The 26753-nt window shown below is 33.1% G+C and overlaps 6 protein-coding genes across 7 annotated transcripts; 1 reads left to right on the top strand and 5 right to left on the bottom strand.

Annotated features, from left to right (window-relative positions):
- Nucleotides 1–278: 278 nt before the first annotated feature.
- Nucleotides 279–1326, bottom strand: LOC125826791 (uncharacterized). Its single transcript, XM_049506133.1, has one exon. The coding sequence runs from the start codon at nt 1215–1217 to the stop codon at nt 279–281; it is 939 nt and encodes a 312-aa protein (XP_049362090.1). The 5' UTR covers nt 1218–1326.
- Nucleotides 1327–3385: 2059 nt separating this feature from the next.
- LOC125826591 (expansin-A18-like) lies at nt 3386–4878 on the bottom strand. Its single transcript, XM_049505943.1, has 3 exons — nt 4692–4878; nt 3952–4261; nt 3386–3698 (listed from the first exon to the last, which is right to left on the bottom strand). The coding sequence occupies exons 1-3, from the start codon at nt 4876–4878 to the stop codon at nt 3386–3388; spliced, it is 810 nt and encodes a 269-aa protein (XP_049361900.1).
- Nucleotides 4879–7131: 2253 nt separating this feature from the next.
- On the bottom strand, nt 7132–11468 carry LOC125826780 (PGR5-like protein 1B, chloroplastic). Its single transcript, XM_049506117.1, has 10 exons — nt 11189–11468; nt 10281–10396; nt 10017–10113; nt 9821–9921; nt 9308–9364; nt 9130–9206; nt 8274–8325; nt 7488–7598; nt 7307–7404; nt 7132–7208 (listed from the first exon to the last, which is right to left on the bottom strand). Exons 1-10 carry the CDS (start codon nt 11370–11372, stop codon nt 7139–7141), a joined length of 963 nt encoding a protein of 320 aa, XP_049362074.1. The 5' UTR covers nt 11373–11468; the 3' UTR covers nt 7132–7138.
- Nucleotides 11469–17090: 5622 nt separating this feature from the next.
- On the top strand, nt 17091–18948 carry LOC125826440 (leucoanthocyanidin dioxygenase). The gene is made up of 2 exons (XM_049505770.1): nt 17091–17708; nt 17907–18948. Exons 1-2 carry the CDS (start codon nt 17197–17199, stop codon nt 18760–18762), a joined length of 1368 nt encoding a protein of 455 aa, XP_049361727.1. The 5' UTR covers nt 17091–17196; the 3' UTR covers nt 18763–18948.
- Nucleotides 18252–20957, bottom strand: LOC125826441 (glyoxylate/hydroxypyruvate reductase HPR3-like). 2 transcript variants are annotated; one of them, XR_007442941.1, is made up of 3 exons: nt 20386–20957; nt 18974–19626; nt 18252–18901 (listed from the first exon to the last, which is right to left on the bottom strand). XR_007442941.1 is itself a non-coding variant. In XM_049505771.1 (2 exons), the coding sequence occupies exons 1-2, from the start codon at nt 20845–20847 to the stop codon at nt 19102–19104; spliced, it is 987 nt and encodes a 328-aa protein (XP_049361728.1). In that variant the 5' UTR covers nt 20848–20957; the 3' UTR covers nt 18917–19101. The 2 variants fall into 2 exon arrangements, 1 of the variants encoding a protein (XP_049361728.1); XM_049505771.1 differs by lacking the exon at nt 18252–18901 and having other exon boundaries at nt 18917–19626.
- Nucleotides 20958–23510: 2553 nt separating this feature from the next.
- On the bottom strand, nt 23511–25612 carry LOC125826443 (glyoxylate/hydroxypyruvate reductase HPR3-like). The gene is made up of 2 exons (XM_049505772.1): nt 25039–25612; nt 23511–24035 (listed from the first exon to the last, which is right to left on the bottom strand). Exons 1-2 carry the CDS (start codon nt 25498–25500, stop codon nt 23511–23513), a joined length of 987 nt encoding a protein of 328 aa, XP_049361729.1. The 5' UTR covers nt 25501–25612.
- Nucleotides 25613–26753: the final 1141 nt, after the last annotated feature.

Below are 26753 nucleotides of genomic sequence, written 5' to 3'. Positions count from 1 at the left end.
TCTAAAAGACTATCGAAAGTAAAACTACACTGACAATGAAAAAAAAGTAAAATCACAACTAAAATGTAGATAAATTATAACAAAGAGCAAAAGAATTCCCCCAAGAAAAAAGAGGTTCAATTTAGCAGAACAGATACAACAAATTAATTGTCAGCATTTTAATCTATTTCCCTAGCCTAAAACATTTAAATTCTATCAATACATAAAAACTTCAAAAACATTTTCATCTTACAAAAAGAATAATAATCCCCAAAAAATAATAATAATAATAATATTTTTTAAGAAGTATTATGATGACTATACTCATGTTCAATAGTTGGAACAGTCCTAGTACCTGCTGCAATTGGTGCTCTAACATGTCCAACCATTGAAACTTGCAAAGCTTCTTCTTCATATGCTCTTCTTACCAATTCCTCCATCCTTGCTTTCTTCTTCACCTTCGCGAATATCGCTATTAATAACAAACCTAATAGAAACGCGCCCAATGCAGCTCCAATCGAGCTCCCAATAGCTAGTTTCCACTTACTTTCCCGCTTATTTTTCAAAGGTATCAAAGGCGACTCAATAACCAAACCAAAATGCCCCTGTTTTGAAGCAGAGCAAACATTTTGTGACACTTGTTTTGTTAGTATCACCTTTCCATCGCGCTCAAAGCTAGCACATAATGGTATGATCCCAGGGGTGGAATTTACTACTCTTGTAGTGTTGCTAAAATCAATAGTGATCGGAGATTTATCAGATAGAAATTTCAGTTCAAATGGAATATTAGACGATGTTACAATGTCATCACCAGCATTGTATACTAATAATGCTAAAACAGGGGAAACAAGTTGATAACCTGATAATTCATAGTTATCATAGTAAATCGAAGACCAATTAGATCCAAGATTTTGTCGAATGATAAGTACTCTTTCAGCACAATGTTGAATACTTACCCCAATTGGCAATTTAAATTCTTTAATTTTTGCACCATATCTTGCTAGACTACCACAACGATACCTTATTGAATCGACTTTGATGCCTGATAGATTGGATGGTAACTGTATGGGGTATAATTTCGCGGTTTTGAACTTCTTTGTGTTGTAATAACGGAATGTATTGTCTCGTAGGACTAGATCAAGAAGTCGCGATGATTTTATACCTTGTGCTTGAGTTGTAAGAGTCACGGTGAATGCCAATGAAAGTAATGTCAGAGTAAGATAAAGAAGTGAGCCCATTTGAAGAAGGAATTGCCTAATTGAGTGTAGATTGTTGAGTTCTTTCCAGGATTGATCATCAAAAGGCTATTTTTTGCGCAAAAATGGAGATAATTGGAGAAAAGAGGGAAGTATTATTATGTGAATTGTGAAGTTTGTGTTATGTAACATGTTCTTTAAGGCAATATAAGTCTATTGTAATGTTTTTTTTTTTTCAACTTTGTTAGGGGTAGACTATAGGGGGCCATAATCTTGAAATAAAGTTTCTATTTTCAAAAAAAAAAAATGTATACTTTGTGGTGAAGTCTTGACCAACTTTATTAGTGAATCTTCTTTGTTTCAAACTTTTTGAGGGAAAATGAGCTGTTACTTTGGCATGTAAATTTGAAAGTAATGCAACTTTTAAATGGGATCGAAATTAATTATGTTGATTGGATCTTGCATCAATGTAATCACACCTAATGCATCATTTAAAGATCCAACGGAGTTAGAACTTGAAGTTTATGAGATTGAGATTCTAATTTTTCAAAGTTTCTGGTTCAAAATTACTCATATTCAATGAATTTCTTAATACAAAATAAGGTTTGAATCGAAGATATCAGGCTCAACCAATGAGCTAGCTCGACCCCTTGACGAGTGAGCATAATAATATTTTTGAAGATTTCAAGCAACAGAGGACGATGAAGCTAAAATATCATGTATTTATTTAAGGATCAGTCATGAATGTTACAATATTTGTTGTAGAATCTAAGCAACATGGCGAAAGCTACAATATTATGTACAGTTTCGGACGAGCTTAATAATTTTTGCTTAGTGTCGGATTTGTATTTAATATGTATAAGTAAATTCGCGAACTAACTAACTATAAACTTCAAATTCTGACTCCACTTCTGACAAATAAATATAATGAGAGGTGGGTAGGGGGGGGGGGGTGAGGGAGTAGAGTCAGGTGACAAAGGCTGGAGGAATGATTTTGGAAGGGGTGGATATGATGATGGCAATTCATGTCAAAAAAGAAAGAGGCGTGCTTAAGGCAAAAAAGGCTCTTTGTATTACCTTATGCACTTAAAATATTCTGTCTTTTGGTTTTCATTATATTTATATGTCCCCCACTCCAATAATGGATAATTCTTGATTGGCACGGAGCCATTCAACAAATAAAATCCTTCCATTCTTTGTAGATTTTTTTTTTTAATCTACGATCCGTTAAAGATATAATAAAGTAAATAAAAATATATAATAAAGTAAATAAAAACATATGTTAATGTTATTTCTAATTGCACGTTTAAATTTTTAGATTAAAGAATCAACAATACACAATTATTGTTTAACTTTTCTTGAATCAATCACGAAGCTTCAATTAATTATTTAGGTTCTGATATTTTTATCTCCCGTTAGGAATTTTAAGTTAATTTTTTTTTATAAAAAATGCAGGTTTATTTTTCGCGACTAGTTTATGTTTATGGTATGATAATATATGGAGTTATTTTGTATGTAAAATTACTTGTGTTACAAAATATGATTAGATTCTCAAGTTAGTTTTGATGATATATATAGCTTCAATTTATAATGAAAGACAATTAGATGATGAATTAGATAATCAAGCTTAATTTTGTTACTCAATTGTCATACATCTCAAGTATATTTGATAATTTTCTCTTGATAAGTTCTTATTGATTTCTTGATTAAAGAGTAACCCCATGCTAATTATGATTAGAGAAGGAAAAAAAAAGAATTCTGTTTTTTTTTCTTTCCATTATTAGTTGGTACATCAGATTCATTTTTTCTACCTACTTATATATATATCTTCTAGTGATAATCAGAATATAGTATTTGATCCAATTATTGCTCAAATTTGTTTGGTATAATTTTCGTTAATTAATTCGTTTAATCAATGTCTTCATTGTCACTAATTGGAATTATGCATATGTAACACTTGTAAAAAAGAAATTATATATGATAAAATTATTGTTCTATTCTTTTCAATAGTGATGAAAGACTAGGTACAATATCACAAAATAAAAGTTTTATGACAAATAACAACAAGAGGAAAAAGATGGTCGCACCACTCCTTGAAGGGCGTCTAGATAAAAAAAAAGTGAAAGGCGAAAAATATTGCCTATAATTGAGGCTCGGGACTGGGACTTCTAGAAGGCTCAGAAGAAAATATTTAGAATCTACTGACTCGACTAATGGAAGTTGACATTGGCTTGGTAAGTCATGCCTACACGCCAATTAGAAGGTGCAACATTATTAACTATAATTGTCTCGTGAGATGTGTATGAAGTGAGCTTGAATGAAAGTGTTTGGCCTGAAAGTGTTGCAAATGCTTGATATGATGCTCCCCAATTGTGGCTCATGCTCATCCATCCCGTTTTGCTTCCTTTCACCCAAATGCTTGCCACGTCACCGCCTCCCGCCACGTTCATCACGTATACCAATAACCAATAACCGTTTCCTTGGAGCGCAAATTTAATCCCACCTTTCTTAACGCAAGGTACCCTACAACCATACATTATTTTAGAGCTAAGAAATGATGCAAAATTAACCCTAGAGGGACAAAATGGAAATTTCAAAGAATTTCTTAAAATTGCATGACTCGATCTTTCAACCTACTGGTTGATGGTTCAATTGTCCTAAAAGTTGATTCTTTAATTAAATTCAACAAAATGAATAAAGCATGCTTGTAAATCCTTTACACTACCACATATCTCGATAACTTTTTCAGGTGATCATAAAAAATTATGTTACGTACCTGCGGTACGATACGGGGACAATGCCAGCCTTCCATTGGGCAATTTTCATGAAAGCAGGTTTTGACATGTCAAAATGTTGACGTGGTGGGTTGCACCATCCACCATGGTTTGAATCTTGGGACCAATTAGGTGGACAAAGGTTTGTGGCTGTAATTGTGGTGAACCCTGTATAGCAAAATTTTGATTTCACACACATTATTTGAAAACATTGACCACATGAATATCCATTGCCAAATAATACTGTGCTCAATGCTGCTGTTGCTGTTCCATAACCTGAATTAAACAAGTTTCCATATCCACAAGCTCCGCCTAAAAAACCACAAAAAAAAATGATTATCACCTAAAAGATTATGACAAATAACAAGTGAGATCAGTAACTTGAAAAATAAGACAAATAACATACTATAACAGGTTAAAATCCAGTAATAATGTATATATTCTCTAAACTATAAGTGATCAACGAGTTCAATTGAACCCAATATTTTAAAGTTGAGTATAGATATTCATGATGTGAAAAATTACTAAACTTCGAAAAAAAATTTTGGTGATTTTTTTAAAGACATAATTAAGTAATGTTTTGTGTAACTTGGTTGATTCACATGCATAATGGATTATTCCGAAATCTAGATATATATAAGGAAAAAAAATTGTGGTACGTTACGTTGATGGTTGACTGTAAAAGTGTAAACAAATTATGAAAAAAAGGATTTATATAGTCGATATCAGCTAAGTAACACACCCATTGTTTCAGAAGCAGTTTCGTCTCCGTAAAATGTGGCAAAAGCTTGTTTCCAAGGCATGGCTTTAAACGTAGTGGGGCTAATGGTGGGGGTGGAATAATAGGCATCAGCCATAGCTTGATGAAAAAATGCCATTGACACAATGATCAAGAAAATCAAACTCAATTTGCAATTAAAAGATGCCATGTTTTTTTTTTCTTTCTAAGGAATGAAAATGTTACACTTAAAAGACAATTTTGTTTGATGAAATTGACATATAAATTTGGTCCTTTTATAGTTTGTGTCTAAGGGATATTATAATTAAAATATTGTAACCTTCGTGCCCCCACGAACATTTTAGGGATATTAAGTCAATTGTTTTATAAAAATAAAATATAAATTATAAGTCAAATGCTTTGTTCTAAAAATTATTTTATCTTAATTGTAACACGTAATCAAAACTACAAGGTTTGTTACATTTGTTTTTTTTTATAACGTGCAAGCAAGTTATGTGGTACATTGATGCTTAGCCCGCCGTACTGTTTTCAAGATTGATTTTTTCTTAATAATATATTTCCTTCGTTTTAATTTATTTGTCTGATTTTGACTATAGCACGCACGGAATTTAAGAAAATAAAGAATACGTATTTTTGAATCTTGTAGTCTTAAACTAAAATATATAAAATGTATCAAAATTTCTTTTAATCTTCTGATCTTAAACGTGTAATGCAGATGCAGAGCTAGAATTTAAAGTTTATGGGTTTAGAATTCTGATTCTTTTAAGCTAATAGTTTCTAAATATTCAATGACTGGTTCGATCGAATCCGTAGAAAGTTGAAATTAAAGAATTTAAAAAAAAAGAAATATTCTTTTTTTTAAACGGACTGAAAAGGAAAATAGGACAGATAAATTGAAACGGAGAGAGTATTAGAGATGTTCTAAGAATGTAGGCTAACATTGAACTTAAACTTGATTCTAAGTTCTCAGAATTTTGTAATGATTAATTGCATGTATTGTGTCTCTCTTTTGACAAATTAAATAACTTTAAGAAATTTTGAAGATTCGGAAGGAATAGTTGATAATAAAAAATAGTAAAAGGAGGATAGAGTTATGCATGGTTACGTGTCAAGCAGAATATGGGCAGGAAAATCAGTACAATTTCATAATTAGTGCAACTGAATTGGGCTTTTAACAACCCAAAAAAAAAAAAATGATTTTTTTTTTTTTCTTTCAAATGGTAGGAAAAAAATTTAAAAAGAGAAATATCATTATGTTTCTTAAAAATAGAATTAACTTGATGGATATGAATTATATCTCTACTAAAAATTACTTCTATTAAAATGTCCAACTAGTAGTGTATTTGATTTAGTTTTGATTTTACCCCATAATCGACTGACGACTCAAACCGAATCATGAACACCCCTAGCTGAGCCAAAGGAGGTTCATAAATTGTTATAAGTCACTAGGTCAAATCCCCTTCGTGACATTATTATTATATTATTTTTTGAATCCCCTTGTTTGAATTTTTGTTATTAATTATGAGGCATTCAATAAAACATCAAGTAAAGCTGAAGATAGGATCCAACTCTATTGAGGATATTTGATAATCTAAATCAAAACATTCATAATCTCCCCTTTGCTTAAAATTTGTTAAATTTTTAGCCTATGGTATATACATACATTACTTTAACTACATATTGACACACTGCAAATTGCAAAGCATCCACCATTTAACATAAGAAATGGTTTTTTATTTTTACAAATTGCTCTCATCATGTACATATTGATATGATTTATCTCCCATGCAAACTGGTGTTAGTGCATTCTCTTTGCAGATGTCTCACACACATTTCACCCTGCATTTACAACTAAAGTTGTCAGTTACAACAACAACAACTACCTTTATCGGAGTAGAGAGACTGTTTCCGATAGATCCTCGACTCAAAAGGTCAGTCACCATCATGGTTGATCAGTTTAAACTTGTCTCCACACAAAAAGAGCATAATTCTATACATGAGTAAAGGTGGATTTATGCAAATGTCCCTCTTCTAGACCACTATTTCGATTTTAGCCCTTAAATATTACCCTTCCGAACAATGTTAGGCTCATTGTCTAATGTTTGCTCATATACTGCTTCACCTTACAGACGAAGCATCACATTATCATAAACGTTTGCAATTTTCCAAGGTTTTAGACAGTGGTCTAATGTTTTCTCATAAGATTTTGAGTTTGCTCAACAAGGATCAGACTGTAGTTTAAGAGGTCTATAAGTTGCAAGAGAAATTAAAAGATGATCATTTACCAAAAGTAGTCCGGAATAGGGAGAATGGGCGAAAATTTCACTAAAATAAGCATCTCTTCTATATGTTGCGTTAGGTCCAAGGTTCATTTTCCTTTAACATAACATAACATAAGCGTCTTTTCTTTCTTCCTTGAGAAATAATAGAATAGTATAAGTACCTAGATTTCATGCGCTACTTCCTTCCGGCAATGTGATTAAGCGTGTGGCTGAATCATAGATCATCTCCGTAGCACAACTGAGAAAATTATATCAACGGTTAGATTATGGAGATATAAATCAACTAGAGAATGATGATGGAATAACCTTAGAAGACGTCGACACTTTTGGACTTACTTTGTGCATTTCACTTTGTTGGTTTTACCTCCACTAGACACAGATAATATGGTACCGAAGAAGGAAGTGTTATCTGTTCCACAATTCGGACAGGGCCCCTGAAATTTAAGTTTATCATGCATCAACATCAACTAGATACAACCTTTACATCATCATACAGAACGTTTATGAACTTTTATACCTTTAAGATCAGAAAATCTTTGACGATAATGTTTGTAAATGTAAAGGATAGCCACAATATGAAGGGCAATGCAGCAAACCACACGAAAATGAAGCTGAATGGCTCTGGAAGCTGCAAAAAAATGAACCACAGTTAGTTTTCCCAAAGAAAGACGAGCAGAAACACGTATAAGGAACTAGTTGAGTTTAAATTTTCAACATGTGCATATGAGTTTCTTGTCACCAAATAAGCTTGCCAAGATATGGTCTTATGATTCACAAACACGCATGATATCGGAACTGGCACCCCGAGACAAAAACACAGGTACAAGCATACTTCATTTTCCTTTGCATGCATATGCAACAATGACTAAATTACTAAAATTGGTAAGTGCAGAACAATGAAGATCAATTGTGGTCATATGGATGAAACTAAGGTTAATCAACATTACCACATATGCAGATTTTGCACAGAAGTGTAGCAATTATTAACACCTCTCAAAAAGATTAGGCGTAATTACAAACACCACTCTTACTTCAAATCCTTTCGAGAAACTAGTTTGAACTCCTAACTTACCATATACTGCCTTGATTAATCTATTTCGAGACATTCTCTACTATAAATCCATCCGGATTCACCACCCATGTTAGTATTGGCTCATGCTTTGAGATCTTCAAACTACATGTCTTTTTGCTTAAGCTAATGAACATTGCCAACAAGTTTTGACCAAGCTAGTGCAGAATATTTTGCACTTAATCACTTTGACTAGGGAGAAAAAGTGAAGAACTAGGCAAGTGAATGATATACCTCCAAAAGATAAGTGATCTCAAATCCAGTTAAATCATCGAGGAAAAAAAACCTGTAATACAGCAACCAAATAAATCATATTAAAGAAAAATTGGAATGTTGCTTTATGAGCAAAGAGTACAAATACAAATGAGCTATCTTGTTACCTTTCCAGTTTTTACAGAGACTGAAAATCATCAAGAATTCAAGATATAAACATGAAAGTTGTAAGAATGAATTTATAAAATTGATGGAAACATTAGGGTCAGACTGAAAAAACTTTTAGAGAGAGCTAGTTATCCTTCTTTTTGCTGTGTTTCTTCTTTACTTTCATTGTCACATTTTTTATTCCGTGCCCATGAAATAAGGCCGAGTTGAAACTCCCTCTATCCTCAGTTATTGCGGACAGGACAAGCAAGTTATTGAGGGTTCTTTATACCAAATACTTTCACACGAAAGAGGATAAAACAAGAAATATCCGAAGCAAAGACTTGACTAGACGGTATTCACGAGGAGATGCCAAGCATGAGCAAAGAAGGGTCTTATGTTACCATTTTTTGTGGTAAAGAAGATGTTCTTGTCTTCCATTCCCCAAACCCACTTCCTCTTTCAAGATTTAGTTGGTGTTCCGATAGGCAAGAGAAATGTCTATTTGATAATATAAACACAAAAGAGAGAAAAAACCGACCTCCAAACTCTCTAACACAAGATTTCTCCTTCTCTTACTTCTTAAAAGCTCAACAGTAAATATTTTTGGTGAAGACTTTAAATGCTACAATCATTTTTTGAAATGGACCGAACATTTTTTGTTGCTTGAAACTATGCAAACAATGCAATTGTGAAGTTAAATATCGAGAGACAAAGAAATGCTACTCACAATCCAAGCGCAACAACAGCTGCAGGGACATTTAGCAAGAACATCTTCAGATAATCAATATAAAGGTCACTGTAAACCTGTGGGAAGTAAGTTCGATCAAAGGCATATTATGAGGACACGCAATGGAAATAATGTAGCATGTCATCGTAGTGCAAATGGAAAAACTGATAGGACAAACCTTTCTACTACGGAGACTGCATCGTGGACCCTCAACCACAATTTCACTGCCATCCATCTAGAAATTAAGAGAAACAAAACAAGAAAAGTTTGAAAATGGCAGAAGAATGAGATAATTTTCAAAAAGACAATGCATAAGCGAACAAGAAAGAAAAGTAGCAAAGAATATTTGGTATGTCCATGGACCATGTTCACAGGGATAATAAATAGAAGAATAGCCTTTATTGTGATAATAGAATAATCCCGTATTAGTTATTGGCCAAACACAAAAACAACCTGATACCTAAAGAAAGTCCAGATAATTGTTGATATTCCATAATCTGAGCTTATACAATGTAATCAGTCACTTCAGTTCGAAATACCAATTACGTTGCTCTTATTTTTCTGGTGTATTCGTTTTTGCAAGTAACATAAAGAGATTCTTTATAATAACATTCGGTACCAAGCTATACTTTTCTGTTGTATTGTATATCAAACATTAATATATGAATATGATTGAGCAATGGCCAAGAACCTTAAGTTTCAACTTCAGCTTGTCAAACTCTTGATCTGTCAAAATCGGATTCCCAGATACATAAGCCATAGAAGCTTCCAAAAATCTCTGTTCATCGGCACCTACATTGAGAAGACTTGCCGTCAAGGGACCATATCGAAGACATACAGAGACCATATTGTAAGAGTTTAGATGATTAAATGAAATTGTTCTATACTTAGCATGACAACGCTGCTCCCTTCCCACATTAGTTCTTCTTTGAGGTTATCAAATTCCTCATTCGACATTATGGCCTTTCCTTCATAATAGAATGACTGTGGTACACAACCAAGACAAAGACATTCTGTTCGTTAGAAAGGGGAACCAAACGAAGAAATGAAGAAGAACAATCAAAAGCGGTAAGATAAACCGCATACACAAGCCTCAATCATCATAACAATATAAAATCCAGGGAATGAATAGAAAATATTTGCTTCATTACTTGTAGTGCTTGGAGAAACTCTTGTTCCATTTCACCCATAGATTTCTTTTCTTTCCTGTCAAGACTACAATACTGCAAAATTTTAGTGTCCTCTTCCACTTCCTCTTTGACCTGACCTGAAAGCAAAAAAATGAGGTTTCATGAACATAACATGGTATGGGAACCATGAAATGGAGAATTTGGTTGAACATGTTTAGGCACTGTCATCGATTTTGTTTACTCCTGTTAGTAAGGTAGTTGACAGTGAATCACTTTTCCTTGCAACAACCTTGCCTCGCCATATTGATCATAGAAAAAGTTTACTTTTCTGAGGTGCAGCAGAGTACTACCATCTATAACAAGTGATTGCAAGAGTACTACCATCTATAACAGCTAAAGTATTTGAACTTGGATTGAATCCTAGATTCCCTAAGCAATACGAAGCATCTACCAACTGAACAATCCTTCCAGACAATCATCAACTCAGAAAATCTCCCCTGTACTGCACGAAATATCCTACTTTATCCTTCGTTATACTTGCTCGAACCATACCCTTGCTATTAGCAAATAATCTTGTATTTACACTTAGAACTTAAACAAAGCTCCAAGATGAACTAAATGAATTCCACATGTCCAGGAAAAAGGTCCAAAATTACACCTTTACTTTTCACTATGCCTTAAAATTAATTTCTTTAATACTTGAAGTTAGAGTTGAAGCTCCCATAAGATCAATGACAAATACAACCATTCACTAACAGTTAACAAATTCTCAAAGGCTATGACTGAACCCCAAAGTACAATAATGGATAAAAATCAAATCTTTTACCACTTTCTCTAAAATAGAACTAAAGAATTTGATACCCCATCAAGATTATCCACAAATCACAGTAAATAAAACCAAAGATGAAAACTTTAAAGCCCTAACTAACCTGGCTGGTCAGCAGCAGCCTTAGGGGAAAGAATCAACAACTTTCTTCTAATAGACAACTTTCTACTGACACCAAAAGGGATCAATGGGAGCCTTGGTGAAGAAGAAGCAGAAAAGATTGGTCTTTTAAAAGGGGCATGAAAAAGTTTAGAGCTTGTTATACTGAATCCAAGTTTGGTGGCCATTCTTGTTCTTGATAGAGGTGGCAGCAAATGTGAAGAAACTTAAAGGGAGTAAATTTAAGAGAAAAATGATGCATTGTGGGAAAAAATCTTGAATGTGATGGTTATGGTGGAGAGGGGAAAGGAAAGAGTGGCAACAAACGAGAGGAATTCAAGATAAGGTTAATGTGTGGAGGGAAATTAATTTTTTCTGTCTTTATTTAAACTTAATCAACAAAATCTTTTTGTTTTTTCATTGGTGTTCGGATTCCATTAGAAAGATTAATTTGAATTCACATTGTGTAGAATCTCATTCAAATGAAACTATTTCTTATGAAGAACTTTTTCATATTTATGACTCGAACTCGAGAACTCTAATGAAGGAACCGTCTCATCCACGATACTCGAGATCTCTAATGAGAACTCTCTTGAGTTATTGATGTTACATGATCTGCCACGTCAGCCTTCCTGTGGTTGAACACCAGAATCTAGGATCCTACAATTGCTTGACACATGGAGGCTTGGCTTGTTCATGTGTTTGTCACGTGGGATTTATCCATCCAGCTATATTCTGGTTCTTTATCTCGTCTTTCGAATTAAGCGATTAACTTTCTAAAAGTCGCAATTTTATAAGTTTGAATATAGGAGTTGTTATAAGTAAAATTTGAGAAAAAAAAAATTAATTATATGAAAAATCCTTCAAGAAGTCATGCATGAATATCTTGTTGGACATCTAAGTTATATTCATACTGATTTTTCATATAATTATAAAAAAACAAGAATTTTAAGAAACATTTGAAACAATCCGTTTTAGAGCAAATTTGAGCTTTCATGCTCACTTTTTGAGAGAATAAAAATAACAAAAAACTTGGAGGAAGTTTTTTTTAAAAAAAATAAATTGAGGTCTTAAATTTTATTACATGTAAAATTATTTTTATTAGGAGTACCTGTTACCCCTTCTATGCAGTATATCTTTCTGGGTGTGAAATTACTTTTATTAGATGACAACTATCATTTTACTAAGTCGTTTCAAATAAAATTATTGTTTTTAAAAAAAAAAAAAGACTGATAAATAAAATTCAGAATGAAAAGAAAAAGTGATAACCAAAATGGAACAAGACTGATAATTAATGTTCCATTTTACTAGCAATAATTTTCAAATAAAAATAACTTGACTTATCCCTCTAAGGATATTTATTATCCAACTATTGGCTTTAGCCTAACAAGACCTTTTTTATCGGGACATAACCAGACACGATTACAACACAATTGGGAAGTATGAATACACTCACAATCCGCCATTGGGACAGCAGTAACATTAGGATTAGTATTTTCTATTGTGACTTTAGCTTTCATGATCTCAACTCCGATTAACTCCGGCCACTCATACGGCACCGTTTCTCCTGGTCTTCTACAATCGTCACCAGAGCAATCACATTTGAAACAAGGAGGGTATTTCTCAGCGGCCATAAATTGAGAAAAAAAAAAAAAACCAAAAGAAAAAATTAGAATTATTATTTTCTCCATTTTTTTTGTGATGTTACTCAAATGGTAAAAGGAACTTAAGCTTTATAGGGAGGCTAAAATCTAGTTACAACATAGTTTATTAACATGTTCACATCTATTACTAATTCTATTTTCTGATTTTGTATTAGATAATTGAGTCATAAAGCTATTTTTGACTATCTTCATAAAGTATTCTACAATTAGTTTCGAAGATAAGATGTTCTTTTAAGTGCATTCCACAGAGTTTGATTTTTATAGGGAAAATGTATGAAATATATCCAAATTTTGATCGAAATTGTTGTAATAATATCGAACTTTGGAAAGAACCTTCTACCCCTCTGCACTATTTAATAGTGTATTTTAAAGATATATATGTGACCACGTGAACATCATAAATATTGCATCATTATAAATAGTAATATGTCCACATGGACATATATATACCTTTAAAATACACTATTAAATAGTGCATATGGGTAAAAGGTCCTCCTTAAAGTTTGGTATCGTAACAACAATTTAAGCCAAAATTGGAATATTTTTCAGATCCTTTTCCTATATTTATAAGGAATTGTTTTCTTTTGATATTTTTACTGAATCCAAATGGGAGTATTTTTTTTATATAACCGTACTGAATTTAATTTGATATGATACTGATATAATATTTTTTTTAAAAAAATCGACCGAACCTGAATCTATCAAAAAAATTGAATGCTATAATCTTCTATATTAATCAACTTAGCTACATTTTTTTATACTAGTTCTCGAACACGTGCGTTGCACGTATATTTCACGCTAAGTATTTAAAAAAAAAATTAGATTAAATGTGCAATGAGTTATATGAATTTTGAAAGGAAAGATTACCTTTTGTCTGATTTAAACTTCCGAGTCATTTCATCTTTGAATTTAACATAAATAATTAGTAAAATTGTATATATATTATATCAAATGTAACATGACAAGCTATTAAAGTGTTTCATGCATTGCAACACCACATTAGACAAATAACTTCAAATTTTGGATTAATTAAACCTCTAAAGTATATAATCTCATATATAACTTTTTTTTTCTATAGTAATCCATGCAATTACATATTAAAGTGTTAACTCAAATTAAAGATTAACAACATAAAGACAACAATTTTAACTAATTAATCAACATCACCTGGGAGGTAAACTACCACAAAATGGTTCTTTGACAAGAACTGCATCACTTATTGCTACCTCAAATCTGCAATCGGCTAGAAAAATCTCTAGCTTTCAATTACATGATATAATTTGAATAACAATACACTTACCTAAATTACTGTGCAAATCAATTGAAACTGCATCCTATACTTTTTCCAAAAATGTTATGTGCATTATATAAAACTTAATAGAGTACATGAAAAGTTTTCTAACGGATGAAAATTAAAAGAATTAACAAATTTAAAATTAATGGGATAAGTGCATATAATTATATAGTAAAAGATAAACTACACTAAGGGCTTGACAGATTCATGAACTTCACATTAATGTTTCACAATTTATTGATTTATTATTAAAAGGTAAATGTATTATTTGATTGATAGTATAAAAATATTCTGAAAAAGTAGTGTGTAGATAGGGGTAAAAATATCCCATAACTCATAAGAAGGTGACTTAAATGTATATATTCATGAAATAGTGGCAAAACGAAACAACAATACATTTTGTAATAATGTAAATTTAATTATTCATATAATTTTGCCTTTTTATAGATCTTTTCTGATGTGCATTCCTTGAACTTTTTTATTCATATATTTATTATTTCTAGTTAATAATTAGTCTACATTTAATTGCTCAATGCAACTCTTTCAATTCTTCTATTTATTTAGCAATGAAGAGGCTTATTGCGTAAATTCAAAAGGGTCATTTTGATTTACTTCAATGCATGTTAAAGTATAATACCAAGACATTAAATTGGTATAAAAAATTGAAAAATAAGTTAAGGGAGTTGAAACTAAACCAAAATATTGAATAGAGGACAATTTTAGGAAGATGAAAAAGCAAGCAATTCCAAAACATTGAATATAGGCTGCTGTAATTGTGTGATAATTAAAATATTACTCCTATTTAATTAGAGTAGATATTTTATTTATTACATTAGGGTGCTGTAACAATTTAAATATTACTACTAATTAGGTTAGATATTTTTATTTATTAAATATTTTTATTTAGTAAAAGGGTAAAAGAGTAATTCAACTTTGAAATTTTAGCCTCCCACTTTTAATAATATATGATTACACAAAGTCGCATCTAATTTTTGTCTAATAATTAATACTCCAACAGAATTTTCTAAAAATATTAATCTAGTAAACCATTATGTAATAGAAATGCTAGATTTGACAGTTTAGAATAAAGATGATTCTAAATTTCTAGCTACCAGTACATGTACTATAATAAGAAATCTCAGTTATTTATTGAAGAATAGACTATAATTTTTAACTACTTTTATACAATCTTATCAAATATTAAACCACTATTTTAGTATTTCAAAAGTTTGGGTTTTATGTTGTCAAAGACTTATTTGTTAGAACACTAAAACATAGGTCCATAGTTTAGGTGAACATCATTTATTGAAGAGAATTTAGAACCTAAACTTTTGCTCAATATGTTTATTTGTCTTTCAAAGTGCCATTTCCATGATGTATAATAAGTTTTCCTCTTTTGAACTTAAAAGACTTTTTTTTGTTCCATTCGATGTCCGGTACATATATTAGAACCCGACTAATTCATATATTAGAGCTCGGCTAATTCAGATTTATGATGCATCCCCATTCGAAAGGAAGCGCTTCCTATTAAAAAAAATTTCCATACTGAGGATTCAAAGTCGGGACCTCTGGTTAAGGGAGGAACAACCCAGTGCCGGCTCTTCCCTATAAATTTTAAGGCCAATGCCTTAGCCCCCAATTTTTGGGGGCCTCAAATTTCTAAAAATAAAAATCATGTTTACTTTTTTTATGAAAAAAATTTAATTATTTATAGTAAAAAGTATATATATATATATATTTTTTTTATTTTATTATTATTATTTTTTATTTTGCTAGCACTCACATTATTTATCCTTTTTTAATTCCTTCTGCACTCTATTTGTTCAAATTTTTGATAGTTAGAGTAATACTATGTCAAAAATGAATCAATAGCCGAAAAGTGTTTAATAAAGTAAATTACAAATATTTTTTTATTTCTTCGTAACTTTTCATATTAAAGTAGGATATACCAAGTTATCAACTTTTTGAATCAGATTCTATGATTCTAACTCTTATCTATATTTAAAATTTATCAACTTATTACTTATAGAACTATGTTATCGATTCATATAATAATTATCTCAATAAAATGATGTTTGTCAATGTTGATTGATAAAATCTTACCTAAAAATAAAAAAAATTATTTGAAAAAATCATTTATAAAAAAGATATTAAGTAATAATTTACATAAAAAATTTAGAAAAATAAATAAATATGGATGAAATTTATTTAAATTTTAGGCCTCTAATTAAAATTTCGCTTTAGGCTTCGTATTATGTTGAGCCGCCCCTGGAACAACCCATTCATTGCACTACATTTATTGGTGGTTGAACTTAAAACTTACATACACATAAAGTATGAAAAACTTTTGTGGAATACCTGCTACCTCCGACTAGCACAAATATCAAATATTTCTATTCATCAACAGTTAGACATATAACAATCAATCACCTAGTATTTTTGCGTGTAGTGAAATTCAAACACGAAACCCCGTAAGTTCCAACTTACTTCATTGATCACTAGCCCACACCTGGGTGCCCAAATCTACCTTTACAATTCCACAATTAGTGGATTATCAATTAAATGAGATGTATAAGAACAGTCAAAAAACAGTTTAGACAAAAACTCTTTATGATTAAGATAGTTAAATATCATTTTTAAGTAATATAACCAAACTAAAACATATATGTAAAAAATGGATCCAGCCACCAGTCATTTGTTTCCACCTATAACATCATAAAATTGTGTGCCAACCACCATTCCTATTTTTAGGTAAAACTAAAAACTAAAAACTGAAAACCTTAACATAACCAAAACAAAAAAAAAAAGGTTAGCTATGAGTCACGTGCATGCATGGTTGTTGAATGTTTAAGCTTTATCTTCCATTCAAAATAACATAACCTACCTATTTTGGCATCCACAATATAAACCTCAACAAGATCAACCATAAAGGGGAAGAAATTAAAAAAAAAAAACAAGGGAATTATTTTTTATTCTTATTGCTTGTACTTCTATTTTTCGAGATTGAGATAGTATTCAGTCTACTTCTAAATAAGTACTCCGCGTTTTATAGAGATGGTGAGTGAAGTGGTTCCAATTCCTTCAAGAGTTGAAAGCTTGGCTAAAAGTGGAATCCAAGTCATTCCTAAAGAGTATGTGAGGCCACAAGAAGAGTTAAATGGTATAGGAAACATCTTTGAGGATGAGAAGAAAGATGAAGGACCTCAAGTACCGACAATTAATCTAAAAGAAATTGACTCAGAGGACAAGGAAATTCGCGAAAAATGCCACCAGGAGTTGAAGAAAGCAGCTGTGGAGTGGGGTGTAATGCACCTCGTTAACCATGGGATATCGGATGAGTTAATAGATCGTGTCAAGGTTGCTGGAGGTACTTTTTTTGATCTACCTGTTGAAGAGAAGGAGAAGTATGCTAATGATCAAGCTTCTGGTAATGTCCAAGGCTATGGCAGCAAGCTAGCAAATAGTGCTTGTGGTCAGCTTGAGTGGGAGGATTACTTCTTTCATTGTGTTTTCCCCGAGGACAAGCGCGACTTGGCGATCTGGCCTAAAACCCCTGCTGACTACATGTAAGCTTCTTTACATAGTTTCATGATTGCAGAGTTTTCAATCTTCTCTTTTTTGACAATGGTGGTGTCCGGGCTCGCTTGCGTGTTGCCTCGACTAATCAACCGAGGCCTACTACCTCCACCAACATAGGTGAAGGTGAAGGTAGATAACCAACTGAGCTACTAAGATTCCTTAAGCTAAACATTTCTGTTTTGCAGTCCAGTAACAAGTGAATATGCCAAGCAGATCAGGAACCTAGCAACAAAGATTTTTGCAGTGCTTTCGATTGGGTTGGGATTGGAAGAAGGAAGACTAGAAAAGGAAGTTGGAGGCATGGAAGACCTGCTGCTTCAAATGAAGATTAACTACTACCCCAAATGTCCCCAACCAGAACTAGCACTTGGCGTTGAAGCTCATACTGATGTGAGTGCACTGACTTTCATCCTCCACAATATGGTGCCTGGCTTGCAACTCTTTTATGAAGGGAAGTGGGTAACTGCAAAGTGTGTGCCTAATTCCATAATTATGCACATTGGGGATACCATTGAAATCCTAAGCAATGGAAAGTACAAGAGCATTCTTCACAGAGGGGTTGTGAACAAAGAGAAAGTAAGGATTTCATGGGCTATTTTCTGTGAGCCTCCAAAGGAGAAGATTATGCTTCAGCCCCTACCTGAGACTGTCACCGAGGCTGAGCCATCTCAATTCCCACCTCGCACCTTTGCACAGCATATGGCACACAAGCTTTTCAAGAAGGATGATAACGATGCTGCTGCTGAACAGAAAGTATTCAAGAAGGATGATCAGGATTCTGCTGCTGTACACAAAGCCTCCGAAAAGGATGATCGCGATATTATTGTGGAGCACATAGTCCTCAAGGAGGACAAACAGGATTCTGCTGTTGAACAGAAAGCCTTCAAGAAGGTTGATCAGGATGTTGTTGCTGAGCGCAAAGTTCTCAAGGAGGACGAGCAGGATGCAGTTGCTGAGCTCAAAGTTTTCAAGAAGGATGATCAGGATGTTGTTACTGAGCATAAAGTCCTCAAGGATGTTCCTGCTAAAGAATCTAAATAATTTCTCTTGGTTGTCATACTCCGATGGTTGTTTATTTGTTGATCCCCTATTTTGTGTCCTCTGCGGTGTCTTTATTTAATAAGCATATCAACAAAATTTCAAGCAATATCACCCCTTTGTATATGAGCAACACAACACCCTGTGGATTCTTTCATCAATAAAAACACAATTATTTTAGCGAAATAACTATCATTTGTTCAAATACGCACACATCATATCTTTTCATGTTCAGCATGTTTTGTTGGAGAGTAAAGTGACCCTCAACTTGGTGCAGAAACTTAATGAAGTTGATCACAGCAGTAAAAGAATGTATGCTTACATGTTGAACAGAAAATTTCATCATTCACATTCAATTTGTGCCCGCAAGGGTTTATTTGAAAAGAAAGCTTCTAAGTTGTAAGTGAATAGCTCTTCAAGTGCATTAAAAGACTCTGGAGTTACAACAGCAGCATGTGGAGACAGCACCACATTATCCAACCCAAACAATTCTTTTGGTACATGAGGTTCATTTTCATAAACATCAAGACCAGCACCGCCAATCTCACCTCTCTTCAGAAACTGAACCAATTCCTCCTCATCAATGAGTGCCCCTCGTCCAACATTTATGACAATACCTTCCTTCCCAAGGGCAGTCAGCACTTCTTTGCCAACTATGTGGTGTGTTTCTTTTGTTAAAGCACAACAAAGAATTAGAACATCACTGTTGATTGCAAGATCATGAATATTAGAATGGAAAGGAAACGAAACATTGGGCTTCATCCTCTTTGAGGTGTATGCAATGCTGCAGCCAAACGCCTCAAGTCTTTTACCAATCCTCGAACCAATGCTCCCTAAACCTACAATGCCCACTCGCTTTCCACCAACCTGTGTAAAAATACATGTTAAGTACAATGTCATCTTGCCAGTTCCCACAACTCCTTTACCGGCTTCAGTAGCACTTCTGTAAAATGACATAGAAACCATATACAAGAATGTATTTTTTCTACTTAAGATGAAAACTTTGTCCCCTCTATATTTACTCTTTGTATAGACTCTTCCAAAACGACATTCAACTATAATAGGTGGAGAACGAACTTAAGATTGGTGCCAACAATTCATTGAGGAACAAACAACTTGCTAAATTAAGAAGTCAACAAAGTGAAGCAAGACTTCAAATGAAAAATACTTAGTGAAATCCTATAGGTGGAGTTTGGAGAAAGTAGAGTATACAATGACCTTACCTTTAACTCGTGAAGGTAGAGAGAAATTGTTTCCGAAAGGCACTTGGTCCAATTGTTCCAAGTTTCTTCTTTTGAAAAGTTTCAATCTTTGATCATTAATCAAAACAAATCATAAGAGGCATTGGACAAATCAAGAAGCTATCTTTAATGCATATTCCATCTGTTTTCAGATCACGAGAGTCAAACTGTATGACCTTAAATGTATATTTTCATCATAATAATATAAAAAGAATTACAATGTATGATATTTTTTTTTATAGTTTGATTTAAAATGTTGAATTAATCAAAATTAGTTTATCTCAATATATCAGTCAAATTGATTCGAAGTGAAACGAGACGAGTAAAAGTGCATAAAAAATAAACAGAATCTAGTAATATGAACATGTTTTAGAACAAAATTGACCTTAGAACCGAGGGGGAATATTCCTTTAACAGGCCAAGAGCCAGCACGAACAAAACGGTCTGCAGCAGATACACGACGGAGGACGTCAATCAATAGGCCGACGGCCAAGTCAGCGGCATCCTCGGAGAACGAATCTCCGGCGCCAGTGATGCGGATGCCACGGCGGCGACACTCGGCGAGGTCAAAATGGTCATATCCGGCGCTAGTACCCACGATGCACTCCAAATTAGGGTACTTATCCAGGGTCTCCGAAGTGACCGGAGTAGGACCAAGACAGAGCATGACCCGAACCGAGCCGGAAAGGGGTAGAAGTGATGGGTCGGATTCGTCAACCGGGTCGAAAACCCGGTACCGGGTTTGGAGTTTGGATAAGAACGAATTTCCAAATCTCGGATAGCGATGGACGAGAACTAGCTGGAGATTGGTAGTTTCCGGCGATTGATGCTGATCGGAAGAAGCCATGTTCTAATTTTCTTGGAGTGCGTATTGAATTACTGATCAAATTTTCAGATCCAACCAATGATATGTTATAAACCTAACTCAAATGGATAAAACCTTTGCCAAAACTTGTCTCTTTTTTCCCCCCGGAAAAATTACCTAAATATACAATTAATATAACATAATTTCTAAAATTTTCTATTATTTTAAAAAATCATATTTTTTTTAGAAAAGGGTCCAAATTGCTCCTGAACTATGCGAAATAGACCACATATGTCCTCAAGAGTTAACATTCCAAATTTTTAATGATGTGGCATGAGACTAATCCCTCCACCTAAGCATTACCAACTAAGATTCACTACAAAAGAACTTGACATTTAGTGGCAACAAAGCCGCCACAAAATCCCAAAGTATTGTCACTAAAGGTTATGAGTGATTTTTAGTGACGACTAAGGCTCCAACAACTATTCGCTAATAAAACTTATTTTTCCAACAAAAAAATATGATAATTAATTTTCGATTGCAACCTAATTTTCTAAAATAATAACTTGCAATATCAATATTTAAAACATCCAATATTATTACGAAAATCATCAAAATTACTTTTCGATTCAAATCTCCTACTATATAATGCATCATTGTACATTTTATATATTTACATATGACATAAAAATAAACATACAGTGTCTTCAAACTCCTACTTAATCGATATCATTTTTGATTTTTTAAAAAAACAACGAAGAAAAAAACACAAAATTAGAATTTAATGTTTAAAAGTTTTAGTGACAAGTTTCTAGGCTTTTGTGGCGACTGTTGTCGCCGCTAAAGGTCTAGTTTTATTGTGATGAATCCTAGTTAACAACGCTTAGGTGGAAGGATTAGTCCCACGTGGCTTGCCACGTCAATAAAAATTTGGGGTGTTAACTCTTGAGGATATTTGTGGTCTCTTAGGATAACAGTAGGGGCATTTTTTATCCCAAAATGTAACCAAGGGTATAAGTGATTTATTTCACATAGTTCAGGGGTAATTTTGATCTTTTTCCGTAAAAACTTCTGTTCTCGAATACATTTACGTGATATACATCACTTTAGACAATGTATCAGGACATTGAGAAATGTATCCGAAATCGAGACGCAATGTATCGAGGCGTTGAGAGATGTAACCATAATCGGGATGCGATATATTGGAACGTTTTAGGATGTATTCAGATTCCATCAAATTTAAGGGATTTTTATAATTTGAAAAAAAAATAGAGATAAGATGTAATTAGGTCTTAACACTGAGATTTGTGTAAAATTCTTTTATTTTTTTATTTAAATCAAAAGTTTCAATCACATCAATTTCACGTATAATAGTATAAATTTTTTGCAATGTTATATGTCAATAATAAATTGATATAGTTGAATAAAGTTCATGTAGGTTTTTAGTTTAGCAGCCTGAACAAAATAAGATCTCACTTTTTCCAATTATTATCTCCACTAAACATAAATAAATAAATAAAAAAGAGACATTGAGCAATCCATCAATAAAATTGTGGACATAATTAATATTAAAAAATAGGTGGAAATTTGGGAAAACATCAAAAGTACATCAATATTTAAGGGACTATGTAATACTTTATATAAAATAAAGGAAAAAAAGAAAAATATACCTCCGAACTATCATAAATGGTATGTAGATATCTTCCGTCATACTTTTGGGACATTGATGCTCATGCCGTCCAAAAATTAGAGCATATATACCCTTTTTACTAATGGACATACACGTGTCATAATCTTATCCACCGACCGACATTTATTAAACATTGGATCGACGGATAAGATTGGGCCACGTGTCCCTATTTAATCTTCCGTTAGAGTGAAGGGCATATATGCTCTAGTTTTTGGATGATAGGGGCATCAATATCCCTAAAGTATGACGGAGAGTATCTGCATATTATTTACGATAGTTCGGGGGTATATTTATCTTTTTTCCCTAAAATAAAGATGACTTTAAGTCTTAATTATAAGGTAAAGAAATTATTTTTGGGCCTTTTCACATTTCTTGTGGTTTGCAGCTTAAACAAGAAGATGTACATGGGCATCAAGCATGACAATTCATGTTCCAATTTAGGGAAAAGACAAAAATTTCCTTCTGAACTTATATTAAAAAGTCATCTACACGCTTAATCTATGTTGTGTTCTGATATGAAAAACTGATCTACTTTTTTTATAACTTAGGAATAGATCTTCCAGGAGTTCTCACTGAAAATACAAACTCTAGCAACAGCTAAGAACAAAGATAACGCTATCAAGTCCTACAACTGTTTTTGAGCAATATTCCGTTGAGAGAGGCTTTTGCTTTTTGAAATGTTTTTTTGCAAAAACTTGTGTGTGATAATGGAGAACAGACATATTATAGGATGAACACAAACACACAAAACAATCTCATTGGCTGAGGGTCTGCTGGACAGTGGGAGCTGCACACCAACCATAGCAGGCTTTTTGGACAGCTGTAGTGTTTCTGTGTGGAATTCTCAGTCTCGTCAGGAATCAGGTCCAAAGTTTGTTCAATCATCAAAACTTAGACATGAGTTAAAATAACGCTACAATTATTTTCGGGAAATAGCTATTATTTGTTCTTACACACATACATCATATCTTCTCATGTTCAGCATGTTTCTCTACATGTTGAACAGAAAAATTCATCAGTCATATTCGATTTGTGCCTGCAAGGGTTTATTTGAAAAGAAAGCTTGTATGTTGTAAGTGAATAGTTCTTCAAGTGCTTCAAAAGACTCTGGAGTTGAAGCAGCAATATGTGGAGACAGCACCGCGTTATCCAACACAAACAGATCTTTTGGTACATAAGGTTCATTTTCATAAACATCAAGACCAGCACCACCAATCTCACCTCTCTTCAGAAACTGAACCAATTCCTTCTCATCAACGAGTGCCCCGCGTCCAACATTTATAACAATGCCTTCTTTCCCGAGTGCAGTTAGCACCTCTTTGCCAACTATGTGGTGTGTTTCTTTTGTTAAAGAACAACAAAGGATTAGAACATCACTGTTGATTGCAAGATCATGAATATTAGAATGGAAACGAAACGGAACATTGGGCTTCATCCTCTTTGAAGTGTATGCAATGCTGCAACCAAAGGCTTCAAGTCTTTTACTGATCCTCGAACCAATGCTTCCTAAACCTACAATGCCCACTCGTTTTCCACCAACCTGTGAAAAAAAACAAAAAAATTGCTCTTTACTACATTGCATCACCAGAATTTAGGTTGGTGCCAACGATTCGTACCCTTACCCTTACCTCGTGGAGTATACAAAGATCTTATCCTTACCTCTTGCGGTAGAAAGGTTGTTTTCAAAAGATGTCAGCTCATATCAAAGCAGATTTAAAAGGAGAAAACAAAAATAACGAAGACATTGTGAATAATAGGGAAAACATTTTAAAACATACAGACGATAATTGACATTTTGCAAATATATGCTTTCTTTAGAAACTAAAATGTTTTTTTTCATTATTATTATCAGCAGCTCACAATCCAAGAAAAACATTGTTAACGTGCCTAAATCTTTTTAGAATAAGAGAGTAACACACTGTTAAAGTTTCAATCTTTGATCATTAATCAAAACAAATCCTAAGACGCAATGGACAAATCAAGAAACTATTTTTAATACATACTTTATCCGTTCACTTTTACTTGTGACATTTCACTTCTCCAAACTCAAATTGTATAGACTTTGACCAATATATTAAGAATAATTATCTTATAAAAAATCTAAATTAGCTTATCTCCAAATATAAGTCAATTGAATTGACTCTCGTACCAACAAGGGTTGTGGTGAAGTGGTACATACTCTCCATCCTTAATCAATGGTTTCAAATTCGACTCCTTCATTCTTAATCCAAGGTCTCGGATTTGAGTCGCTCTGGATATAAAGTTATTTTTGTTAGGGAGCACTTTACACTCAATATGAGACTTCACATAACAAGTAAAAATGAACGGAATTTAATATATAAAAAAGAAGTTTCTAGATACGGAGTTACTTTGTTAGGAAACACTTTATCCTCAATGTGGACTTCTCGGGGCGCCAGAAGTAGGAAACCAAAAATGAATTGACTCCCGAGAATGTAAATCAAGAAGTGAAACGTGACAAGTAAAAATGAATAGAATCTCGTGATAATGAGCAATTGAGCATGTTTTATACTAACAAAACTGGCCTTAGAACCGAGGGGGAATTTCCCTTTAATAGGCCAAGAGCCAGCACGAACAAATCGATCTGCAGCAGAGACACGGCGGAGGACGTCAATCAATAGGCCGACGGCGAAATCAGCGACATTATCGGAGAACGAATCTCCAGCTGTGGTGACGCGAATGCCACGGCGGCGACACTCGGCGAGGTCAAAATGGTCAAAGCCAGCGCTAGTACCGACGATGCACTCCAAATTAGGGTACTTATCCAGGGTGTCCGAGGTGACCGGAGTAGCACCTATACAGAGCATGATCCGAACCGACCCGGAAAGGGGTAGAAGTGATGGGTCGGATTCGTCAAGCGGGTCGAGTACCCGGTACAGGGTTTTTAGTTTGGGCAAGAACGTATTTCCATATTTTGGAGAGCGATGGAAGATAAGCAGTCGGAGATCGGTGGTTTCCGGCGATTGATGCTGATCGGAAGAAGCCATGTTCTCAGTTCCAATTTAATTGATTTAATCGGAGTTCGTATTGTGAGCCTCCCAACAATTTTGTACAATAATATGAGTTGTAGTTCGGCGATCGGAGTGTTTCCGATCTCGAATTCGAATTATGGATATAAAAAAAAGGAAAAACTACAAAATATAGCAAACATCAATATATATTTAAGATAAATAGCTATAATTTACTTATTTTATATTATATGGATATAATTAAATATGAAATAGCAAAGTTAATTTACTACACATGAATAATCATTTCTTTTCAATTTTATATGTATATTAACAAAAATTAAATAGCAAAGTAATTAGTATACGCCTAATCAGTTATGTTAGGCATGTCTTACGGTGTTGGTTTCCATGTTCATCCTCATCAATGTTTTCTCTTTCAATATTCATATATCATCGATTTTTTTTTTTCAAAAATCCTTCCGATTCACTATCCTTTTGCATGATTGTAGGAGTGATTTTTGTGATTCATCTTCATTAAGTATATTCTAATTGCATTTTTTCTTGTTTTTATAAAGATTATATTTGTATACATCTGTTTCATCTATTTTCATAGAGTTTCAATTGAAGATTTTTTTCATTACAATGATGGAAAGCAGTTTGAGATAATCTTTTTGTGTGTGTGTTTGCAGGGGCGGCTCAACGTAATTGGGGGCCTAAAGTGAAATTTCAATTCGCGGCCTAAAATATAAATACACTTCATATACGTATTTATTCAAAAAAGAAAAATTACACTATTAAGATGAAAATTATTAGTACTTAATATTGTTTTTTGAGTTACTAGTTTTAGGTAAGATTTTATCAACACAACATTGATAAACATCCTTTAAGTGAGACAATTATTATATGCATTGTTTACATAATGATATAAGTAATAAGTTGATAAATATTAAATAAAGATAAGAGTTAGAAGCTTAGAATCATAGAATTTGACTCAAAAAGTTGATGACTTGGTATACCTCATTTTAATATGCTTAGAGTAATGCTTGAAACTAAAATTTAAAAAGAAATAAAAAAGAATTTGTAATTCACTTTGTTCAACACTTTTCACTGTTAATTCTTATTTTTAACAAAGTACAAAAGATGTTAAAGTGGATAAAATAATTTATTTTTAAAAAAATTATACTTTTTATCATAAATAATTAATTTTTCTATAAAAATTTTAACACATAATTTATTCTTGATAAAAATTTGGGGCCCCCGAAATTTGGGGGCCTAAGGCAAAGGCCTTATTT

Source organism: Solanum verrucosum, unplaced genomic scaffold (genome assembly GCF_900185275.1).
Source record: "Solanum verrucosum unplaced genomic scaffold, falcon-dt-bn FXZP01000060.1, whole genome shotgun sequence".
Taxonomy (NCBI): domain Eukaryota; kingdom Viridiplantae; phylum Streptophyta; class Magnoliopsida; order Solanales; family Solanaceae; genus Solanum; species Solanum verrucosum.
Note: the sequence above shows the minus strand (reverse complement) of the source record. Positions and strands in the feature narration are given on the sequence as shown.

Bases quoted from the DNA above. Each gene is read 5' to 3' on its own strand.
- LOC125826443 (XM_049505772.1), bottom strand. From the start codon at position 25,500: ATGGCTTCTTCCGATCAGCATCAATCGCCGGAAACCACCGATCTCCGA. The intron at 24,036-25,038 runs GCCAGTTTTGTT...TTTTTTTCACAG, and splicing joins AATTCCCCCTCGGTTCTAAG to GTTGGTGGAAAACGAGTGGG.
- LOC125826440 (XM_049505770.1), top strand. From the start codon at position 17,197: ATGGTGAGTGAAGTGGTTCCAATTCCTTCAAGAGTTGAAAGCTTGGCT. The intron at 17,709-17,906 runs GTAAGCTTCTTT...TCTGTTTTGCAG, and splicing joins AAAACCCCTGCTGACTACAT to TCCAGTAACAAGTGAATATG.
- LOC125826441 (XM_049505771.1), bottom strand. From the start codon at position 20,847: ATGGCTTCTTCCGATCAGCATCAATCGCCGGAAACTACCAATCTCCAG. The intron at 19,627-20,385 runs GTCAATTTTGTT...ATTTTTACACAG, and splicing joins TATTCCCCCTCGGTTCTAAG to GTTGGTGGAAAGCGAGTGGG.
- LOC125826780 (XM_049506117.1), bottom strand. From the start codon at position 11,372: ATGGCCACCAAACTTGGATTCAGTATAACAAGCTCTAAACTTTTTCAT. The intron at 7,599-8,273 runs GTATATCATTCA...ATTTTTTTGCAG, and splicing joins AGATCACTTATCTTTTGGAG to CTTCCAGAGCCATTCAGCTT. The intron at 7,405-7,487 runs GTATAAAAGTTC...CTTAAATTTCAG, and splicing joins AAGATTTTCTGATCTTAAAG to GGGCCCTGTCCGAATTGTGG.
- LOC125826791 (XM_049506133.1), bottom strand. From the start codon at position 1,217: ATGGGCTCACTTCTTTATCTTACTCTGACATTACTTTCATTGGCATTC.
- LOC125826591 (XM_049505943.1), bottom strand. From the start codon at position 4,878: ATGGCATCTTTTAATTGCAAATTGAGTTTGATTTTCTTGATCATTGTG. The intron at 4,262-4,691 runs GTGTGTTACTTA...GTGGTTTTTTAG, and splicing joins AACTGCTTCTGAAACAATGG to GCGGAGCTTGTGGATATGGA. The intron at 3,699-3,951 runs GTACGTAACATA...GTATGGTTGTAG, and splicing joins GTCCCCGTATCGTACCGCAG to GGTACCTTGCGTTAAGAAAG.